Here is a 10,426-nt window from a genome sequence, read left to right as displayed (position 1 = left end):
TTTCAATAGGAAAAAAAAAAAACGTTTTCATGTTTAATTTTTCATTGTTTTTTTTTATAGTAATGCTAGAAAATCCTGTGCCCTTTTCATTGAATTTTTCTTCCCCCATGACATATTCCTCCAAGGAAATATCTTCCCACATAGCCCCCTCCCATCAATCCCACCCCACAAACCAAAAAAATCCCCCTGAAAACGTCTGTACACTTCCCAATAACCATTACTATATGTAAACACTGGTCAAAGTTTATAACTTGCAGCCCCTCCCCCAGGGATTGTGGGGGAGTAAGTCATTCCCAAAGACATAGTTATTATGGTTTTCGACTATGTGGAATAAAAGGGCTATCTCAAAATTTTAATCCGTTGACTTTTGGAAAAAAATGAGCGTGGGAGGGGGCCTAGGTGCCCTCCAATTTTTTGATCACTTAAAAAGGGCACTAGAACTTTTCATTTCCGTAAGAATGAGCCCTCTTGCGACACTCTAGGACCACTTGGTCGATACGATGACCCCTGGGAAAAAAAAAAAAAAACAAAAAAAAACAAACAAACAAATAAACACGCACCCGTGATTTGTCTTCTGGCAAAAAATACGAAATTCCACATTTTTTCAGATAGGAGCTTGAAATTTTTGCTATAGGGTTTTCTGATACACCGAATGCGATGGTGTGATTTTTGTTAAGATTCTATGACTTTTAGGGGATGTTTCCCCCTATTTTCCAAAATAAGGCAAATTTTCTCAGGCTTGTAACTTTTGATGAAAAAGACTAAATTAATTGAAACTTATATATTTAGAATCAGCGTAAAAATTCGATTCTTTTGATGTATCTTTTAGCATCAAAATTCCGTTTTTTAGAGTTTCGTTTACTATTGAGCCGGGTCGCTCCTTACTACAGTTCGTTACCATGAACTGTTTGATTTCTTTTTAATGTTACAGATAAAAAGCACCTACGATCAGTCTTCTTCAGATTTGATAAGTATATTTTACATTGCCTCCTTGGACAAGAAACCGTAAAATTTTCCATTTGTATAAACTTGCAGACCCAAATACCCAGTTTTTATTAGTAAAAAATATACGTAACTTAAGAATTAACTTACGTAACAAACTTTCATAATCTTATATTTTTATTATGTATACGAGGGGGTTTGTACCCTCGTTAATACCTCGCTCTTTACACTAAATCGTAAGTTTTGTCCCCCTTCTTTAAGAATGACCCCTGAATCAGAAAGGCCGTAGAATAAATAGTTTAAATTACTAAAAATACTTTAGCATAAAGAGCGAGGTATTTATCTCCTCCTAAATACCTCGCCCTTTATGCTAAAGTATTTTTAGAGCCCCTCATTTGCGTAATAATCTCTGTTCGTTTTAAGTTTCAATGCTACCCCTTCCTTTCATTTGAAAAAACGTTTTCATATTTATTTTTCATTGTTTTCTTATAGTAATGCTAGAAAATCCTGCGCCCTTTTCATTGAATTTTTCTTCCCCCATGACAGATTCCTCCAAGGAAAGATCCTCCAACATAGCCCCCTTCCCTCAGCCCCACCCCCAAACAAAATAAAATCCCCCTGAAAACGTCTGTACACTTCCCAATAACCATTACTATATGTAAACACTGGTCAAAGTTTGTTACTTGCAGCCCCTCCCCCAGGGATTGTGGGAGAGTAAGTCATCCCCAAAGACATAGTTATTATGGTTTTCGACTATGCTGAACAAAATGGCTATCTCAAAATTTTGATCCGATGACTTTGGGTAAAAAATGAGCGTGGGAGGGGGCCTAGATGCCCTCCAATTTTTTTGGTCACTTAAAAAGGGCACTAGAACTTATCATTTCCGTTAGACTGAGCCCTCTTGCGACATTCTAGGACCACTTGGTCGATACGATGACCCCTGGGAAAAAGAAAAAAAAAAAAAAAAAAAAAAGCAAACAAATAAACGCGCACCCGTGATTTGTCTTCTGGCAAAAAATACGAAATTCCACATTTTTGTAGATAGGAGCTTGAAACTTCTACAGTAGGGTTTTCTGATACGCTGAATCTGATGGTGTCATTTTCGTTAAGATTCTACGACTTTTAGGGGGTGTTTCCCCCTATTTTCTTAAATAAGGCAAATTTTTTCAGGCTCGTAACTTTTGATGGGTAAGAGTAAACTTGATTAAACTTATATATTTAAAATCAGCATTAAAATGCGATTCTTTTGATGTAGCTATTGATATAAAAATTCAATTTTTTAGAGTTTTGGTTACTATTGAGCCGGGTCGCTCCTTACTACAGTTCGTTACCACGAACTGTTTGATAGATACTACTGCGATAAGACTGTGTAGTCAACAAATAATTATCTTTAGACCATGACAAAGGCAATCATCGATATTGAATTTATTTACAAAATATGCAAAGGAGAACGTTATATATGCGGTGTCTATGTTGGTAGTGGACAAAATGGTGACGAAATATTCGGAGAAAGCTGGGACGTCACTTATAATCTTAAGGGATACATCCCCCACGCCTGCAAAGCGAGACTGGAACTCGCCAATCCCCCTAAATATCGTACCGCCAGAGGAGAAGTGGGAACTAAGTATCGGAATTGGGAACGACGTGCGAAACAACTCGGTTATCTACAGCTAAAAACAAAAAAATTTCATAAGTGCCTCTAAATAAAACACTTTTATGCCAAGGGGCCAAATTAAACTGTTCTCTCACTGTTAATGCCGTGTCCCACTTATCTGCTACAGATTAGAGGAAAATCCAGAATGCATCAAACCATCCGTTACTTCAAATTTGCCATTACAAGCAATTCCTATCTCACCAAGAATCAAAAGAATATGAAACCAAAGGAAGTGAATTGTTCCTGAGGCGTAGGAAAATGCACCAAAGTAAAAGGGACGTCTATAAAATTAAAATGACTACTTTCCACCAGTACTAATATGTTACCCTTAATTTCAATTACTAAGGCAACCCAATGCAATCCCCCCGGATATCTACGTCCCAAGCAAGTTATTACTGCAGTAAAATCATAATTAAGTTCCTAAAAATATCCCATCTATGAAAATTATAATCACGCCTTAACATAAACATAGACAGTCATCAACTACTGGCCCTGTGCAACATCAAGAGAGGTAATTTATATTAAGTAAGCTACTAACCTAGCTAAAGAAAATAGTAACTTGGTAGCTTAGCAAAAATTAAATAATAACTTTGGTACATAATATTGAAAGAACAATGATAAGGCCACTTAGCTACCCCCCACCAAATAAATTAAACCATACAACCGAAACCTCATGGATAATGCAAAGTAGTCATAGTTTATTTGATATGACAAAAGTAAATGCAATATTGATAGGAATGATTTTCTAGATTGTTCTAATAGAAACAATAAGGGACATTGACTCCTCCTGAAAATTCTCAGGGAACCCCTGGAGGTTCAAGGTTCTTTATTACAATAGCAATAAAATACAGAGTTTTGTATATTTTTTCCATTGCTTGGAGCAGAGCTGGAGTGAGGACAATAGCGTATATCTTATATTGTAACTTTAGCCGACGAATATTATCAAGATCAATTGAACATAGGAGAATATCCGCCAATTTAACGTTCAAAATTTTTATAGAGAAAATCAAAACATTCAGTTAGCCCCTGATATCAAAATATATTACAGAAAATCTTTGGTACATGAACGATGAAGATGGCCTCGCCATAATATGGCCCCTCAAATTCTTTCCCATATTAATAGATCAGGTGCACAATTTGTTAAGTGTGGGAAAATTCCTTAAAACCTTGTATGATAATTGCTTGGACATTACTTTCGCAAACCCAATAACAAAAGCTAGTACCTTCCAATTAAACCGCACAAGATTATCAAGACATAAAGAAAATCACACTAAATTTCTTCAAGGAAGATGAAAATTTCAAATCCAAAGTAGTCCATGGCATTGATATTATAGTGTATGAGCAAGAATTTGTTACAAATTTTTATTGATTTTTATTATCGGTTTATTATAAATTTTATGTTTAGCTCGACTGTTTTAATGGACTATTAGTCGATATTTCATGAGTGACAGAGGGATACTTGTTTTGTCCATTTATTTAGCTTTATCTGCTAACATAAGACTATTCTTCTTTGAGCCATAATTAACCATAGGGGATACTTTGTGCTGAAAAAACGTAAATAGGTTGTTCAAACCACCCATCCTTGGAAAAAAACTGTAGTTTTAGTATAAAAAAAGGGAGAAAGGAAAACAGACAACCATAGATTTAATAAAGAGAAACAGAGAATGAAGATAGTGACAAAGGGAGCTAACAGACAAATAAAGAGAAAATAGTGTTAGAAACCACTAGCCTCGAACACTTGACTGAAAAAGCAAGTGGGAAAACCACGTGCAGTTGCAAATTTGTTAAAGTGTAGTAAGGTGGTTTCTGAGAAAAATTTATTTCTTGCAAGCAATTGAGAAGTTCGTATGTTGAGTTGCGAAATTGAATAAGTTCTGGATAACCCACAAATTTTATTATATAATATTGTCCACTAATAAAAAAGTTAATTTAAGAGACCAAAATATTGATGGTATGTAACAATGTTGATGATAATTTCTGTTGTTAATATAGTAACATAAGACATCGTAAGACATTTTTAACAACTTAAAAACTTTAAAACACGAGAGCTTGCTCCTACCCAGCCATAATACATAAAAATACAGGTCAGCCAATGGCATTCAAGGCTGGACAAAACGCAAAAGATGATCATGCTGGTGAATTTTTGGTGCATCCCCACATCTCCAAACCACACACAAAGTAAACCCAGCATCGCCAGAACATATAAGAGCCGAGATAAAAGGGAGGAAATTATCACACGAATGACCATAGAGGTCCTCACTTGCACATGCCTATGTCTAGTCATTACTGTGACTAAAAACTGCTATGTACATTGAAGCTATGGCGCCGCATGACCATAGAGGTCCTCACTCGCACATGCCTATGTCCAGTCATTACTGTGACTAAAAACTGCTATGTACATTGCAGCTATGGCACCGCAAAACAATTTTCTTGGACAGCACAGCTGTGGATCTGCAATAAAAGGCATCAAATCTAATGTAAAATAGACCTCAATATTCAACCATATAGTCTAATGCTACGCTAAGGTGCCTATTAATTTTTCTCTTATATGTAGTATTGAATTAATATTATGTCATACGCACATATATTAATATGGTTATTTGATAAAATTTCTTCTAATGAAATTGACGATGTAATTACATTGCCGTAAAAAAACAAAACAATGGAAAACGTAATAGAGGCAACAATCTTGACAGGGCCTTCCGAGGGTGAGGCTGCTCTTACTCCCCGCATTCCCATGATTCCAACGGATCTGCCTTTTCAATTTAAAAGATTGCAATTCCCAATCCGATTAGCATTTGCAATCACCATTAACAAAGCTCAAGGGTAATCATAAGAAAAATGCAGTATAGATCTTAATACGGAATGTTTTTCCCATGGACAATTATATGTTGCATGTTCTTGAGTCGTAAACCGGACAATCTATTTATATGCGCAGACAATGGGACAGCGAAGAATGTTGTATATCCACAAGTTTTACACAGTTAAAAGTTAGCACCTTGCATACGTGTTGCTTTAGGGGGGAGGGGTTTAGGCTTGCGGCTCAGAGAGAAATTACCAAAAGAAAGCGTGTCTTCAAAGTTACCAAATTATTTCAAAAACTTCAAAGTTACAAAATTACCAAAACAAAGCGTGTCTGCAGAATGCGTGTCGATGAATTACCAGAGTATATCAGAGGAATTTCCTGTTGTGTATCCACAAGTTTTACGCAATTACAAATTAGCACCTTCCACACATGTTGCTGGGGCACGTTCCGAAAAAAAACAACTAAAAAACAAAGAAGAAAAAAGATAAAAAAGAAGAAAAAAAAGAAAAAAAACTAGAAAAAAAAATAAAATTAAAACCAAGGGATTACAAGAATCAAAGACCTTAAAAAAGAAAACCAAAACTTTGCGGCTTAGTAAATATCATTGTTAGAAATTGGACTTGCTTTAATAGTCAAGTATCTATGAAAAAACTGCAATAGAACACAAGGGACAATGAGAATCCATATATAGAAGCCTGCCGCGTATCTTGCTCGGGCCCGGCGGCGAGGCCGCCGGTACCCAGCTAGTTAACATTACTTCCACGATGATAAGATGATGAAAGCATGATCCTGGCAGAGTTGATCCCCTCAGGGTTGTTGTTAAACTGTATACTTGAAAGCACTCAATACACCGCAAGTCAACTATAAAAAAACATCGTCACTAATCCACCCCCCCCCCCAATAAAAGAGAACGAAGTATCCACAGGTCACTCATTCTTCTATCTGATTCTTCTGGACCTTCTTCGGAATAAGCCTATCGTTAAAATTACATTATCAGCGACCACACTTTCCAATTACAATATCGACAGGATGAGGACCGCTACCTGTTAGAGGAACGAAGTCGCGGCAAGTAGCTCTAGCAGGATCTCAATGTTATTGATGGAAACAACATCAATCCTTAAGAAGAAAAACTGCCTCAGTAGCATAGTTTCGAACTAGTAATGAAGACTATAACAAAACATCAAAGGAGCAGCTGGGATAGAAGGGTACAAGGTGGAGTTACAGGGCATATATAGTAGCCATTGATCAGCCTAAGCATACTAACTCTCATTGAGCCTTCAGATAAATACCGAACCAGTTGTATGGAAAAGGATAGAGGTAGAAATTGACATACAATCACTCTTAATTCCCAGGAATCCCTGGGAGACCCCCATAAAGTGACAAAGAGGGAGCAGTTGCAGACAAAAACTACAGGCAAAAATAGGATAAAGGCTAACAGGATCATGGAGGAGGGACCTTCGGTATGTCCTAGCATTTTACCACTGAAAAGGCTAAAGCTGCGAAAAAAAGTCACAGCTCATTCCCTGTCGATGATTGCTTGTTCCAAAATAAGGCAAAAAACAGCAAAAAAAGTATAAGCAACAAAAAACTTTAATCCTTTTCTCCATAATGAGAATAATGATAATGCTAAACCTATCTTCCCTAATATAATATGCATATCTAGGTTGTGACTTATCTGAGATAGAAACAATATATGATGCGAAAAATAACAATAAGATGGGAGGGAAAAAGTATTGTTACAAATGAAAAAGTAAAGGTTGAAAGACGACTTGTATATTTGATATAAATATGTTTTTTGGTAAATATTGATACCTAAAACAGTAACTTTCTGGAGTACCAAAGTTTCTTTTCTTGCAGGTTCTTACTACTATTTTTGTTTATGCACATACTACTTTATACTGTCTGACAAAAGGATAAAAGGGACGAGCGACCATCGATTTAATAATTAATTCATTCATACTATGTTTGGCAAAGTCTTTTATTTGATAGAAAATTACATAAACATCTGCCCGCCTTCACAACTTAATTTGCGATCGACATAAACATTATAAAATACATGACCACCAGGAATGTTGCCAACATGATGCCGCAGCCGTTCCCATCCTATGGAGTCTACAGACATTGTGTCAATATACAAGACAAGGCTTAGGGCGCTAATTTTCATGCAGTGACATTTGGAGAGGATAGATGCCGTGATACCTGGAAGAATATTCGGCTGCTCTAATGGTTTCAAGGACACTTTCTTCTTGTATGAAGAAGTATTCAAGGATCTGAAATACAAAAAAAAATTATTAAGGCCAGAGTTTGTACATGACAATGACCAAAGCTCACATGGTTTTCAACTTGAATCAAGTTCTTAAAATTTGGACTTTTAGCTCCCCTCCCAAATCTGGATTTTTCCCATTTAAGCTTTATTTGTACAAACTTTTCAAAATATATTCATAGGATATGTAGGCCGAACACTTTAAAAGTCTGTAAAATACGAAAAAAATGATTTTTGCCATTTAGACCTCCTATTCAAAAGTAAAATTGGAAGTGATGTGCTAATGTTGACTTAGTAAAGAGTAATGTATCTCCCATGCATTATTCTTTACCCTTGCTATTTCTTAAGCAAGGGATGGTCGTAGAATCTTGGAATATGGCTCATTTAAATGGTAGTCAGAGGTTCGAGTGCCCTTTTTAGGGACCCAGATGATGAAGGGCAATCAGTCTCATTTTCTAGCTTCTCTTCTCCATATAAGGATCTCAACAATGTAAGGATCCTTGCCTCACAGAGGTCAGGGGAGCATGACGGTCCCAAGTCCGCAAATGAGGGAGTGTTGGTCTGTGGGCTTGCAACCCACATCCAGGACCTTGAGAGGCAACCCTCAGGGGAAAAACAACTGCAACTGAGACGTCTACAGCAGCCTTGGATACATCACTTTCCGAGATAACAACCCCCCTCCCATGCCCATGATCCTAATTTTTGACTGCTAAACAGAATCTAAAGATGGGTTTTTGGAACGTGAGAACGATGAACCAGATATCCAAGACAGAGAAAGTTGTTAAAAAGATGACACAATACCTCATTGATGTACTCGTTCTCAGTGAAATAAGGTGGACTGGAAATGGTTTGGAGAAGTTCGGTGATGGGTATGCCATGGCATTTAGAGGTCACCCTTCCATCCACGCGCTGGTGTATAACTTCAAATGTCGCCACTTGCACAAAAAGCAATGACAAACTGGAATCCAGTTAACAATCGTATGATGACAGCTCGTTTCGCATCAAATCACACAAAAATTACCATCATCGCTTACTACGCTCCAACTAACAAAGCTGATGAAGAGGAGAAAGATGCTTTCTATAACATGCTAAACTCGGCCCCCTAAGACATTCCCAGGCATGATATACTCTGTGTGGTTGGCGATCTAAATGCTAAAGTTGGTGTAAACCGCCAGTACTGCCCTCAAGTTCTGGGCCCACATGGCATGGGAGAGCTAAATGAGAACGGTACATTCCTAATCGATTATGCACTAAGCAACGATTTCATAATAGGCGGTAGTATGTTCGACTATAAAATGATTCATAAGTACACGTGGGTGTCCCCCGACGGCCAAACGAAGAATCAAATCGACCATTTCCTCATGCCAAGACGTTGGAAAAGTAGCCTATGTGACGTGAGGGGCTGTCGAGGAACGGATGATAATTCAGATCACATCCTGATGATAGCCAAAGTAAGAATCAAACTGAAAGCGCAGAAGCAGAAAACTAACGCCGCAACGCAAAAACAATTCGACATCGATAAGTTGAAAGATCTTGACATCCACAAAAACTTCTGCATATCGGTACATAACAGATTTGAAGCATTAAACCTGCTCTACGAGGCCGAAGACTCTGATGTTGCGAACACATGGGCCTTAGTCAAGAGTGTGTACCATGACGTTGCGAAGGCCAGCATTGACTTCAAAAAAAGAAAGAAATAAGAATGGATATCGGATGAAATGAATCAGTAAACGCAAGGAGACCTGAACGCTTATCTTGAATACGTCGAGCTCTGAGCAAAAAGCCGAATTACAGCTCCGTTACAAAGAAGAGGATAAAGCGGTGAAAAGAAGTGCCAGGAAAGACAAAAGAAATTGCCATCGAGAGAAAAGCAGCACTTGCAGAAGAAGCTGCAAAGAAAGAAGAGTCAAACATGGTTTATCGACTAAGTAACGAGATAGTTGGAAAGAAAACAAATCATACATCCCTTGTAAAAGATGAAAATGGAGACGTTATTTTGGATCTAAAGACAGCTGACGAGAGATGGGCTTCACACTTTGAGAATATCTTAAATAGGTCCAGACATGATGATCCCAAAACAATACTGGATACGCCATTGTTACAAATTGACGTATGTGCTGGCACCCCAGCTCAGAAGAAGTGACGACAGCTGTGAAAAAGTTGAAAAATGGACGTGCACCTGGAGTCGATGGGATTACGGCTGAGATACTGAAAGCGTCCCTTCGAGCCTGCATTTTTGTATGGACTGCTCTTCTAGTGGCCATCTGGAACAACGAAAAAGTCCCAAAAGATTGGACCAGAGGTATACTGGTCCAACTCTTCAAGAAAGGCAATGCACAAATTTGTGATAATTGGAGGGCATCAACTTGACGTCTGTGCCTAGTAAAATACTAGCCTCAGCCCTAGACTCACATCTCAGGGAAGAGCAGCACGGGTTCCGACCCGATAGGTATTGCTCTGATCTTATTTTCATTCTTAGACTGATGATGGAAAAGTCCAGAGAATGGAACAAAAAGTTATACCTGCTCTTCATTGATTTTGAAAAGTCGTTCGATTCTGTTGACCGAGACGCTTTATGGAAGATTTGGAAACATTACGTAGTACCTGATAAACTAGTCAAAATGATAATCGCACTATATGAGGATGTGAATGCTGTGTACGCACAGAAAATGGGGGACACGCATTTCGTCAAGTTAATGTCTGGCTTCAAACAAAGATGTGTCCTATCCCCGTTTCTGTTTGTCATTGTAATAGACCATAT

At 37.8% G+C, this 10,426-nt stretch overlaps 1 protein-coding gene across 1 annotated transcript in view; it reads right to left on the bottom strand.

Annotated features, from left to right (window-relative positions):
• Positions 1 to 7,366: 7,366 nt before the first annotated feature.
• Positions 7,367 to 10,426, bottom strand: part of LOC136041357 (uncharacterized) — a 33,853-nt gene continuing 30,793 nt past the window's right edge. The window contains exon 5 of the mRNA XM_065726008.1: positions 7,367 to 7,672. Within this exon, the coding sequence (XP_065582080.1) occupies positions 7,396 to 7,672 (277 nt within the window). The 3' untranslated portion in view covers positions 7,367 to 7,395. The remainder of the gene's footprint in view (positions 7,673 to 10,426) is intronic.

Source organism: Artemia franciscana, chromosome 2 (genome assembly GCF_032884065.1).
Source record: "Artemia franciscana chromosome 2, ASM3288406v1, whole genome shotgun sequence".
Taxonomy (NCBI): domain Eukaryota; kingdom Metazoa; phylum Arthropoda; class Branchiopoda; order Anostraca; family Artemiidae; genus Artemia; species Artemia franciscana.
The sequence above is the reverse complement of the archived record's forward strand: the minus strand, read 5'-3'. Positions and strand labels throughout refer to the sequence as shown.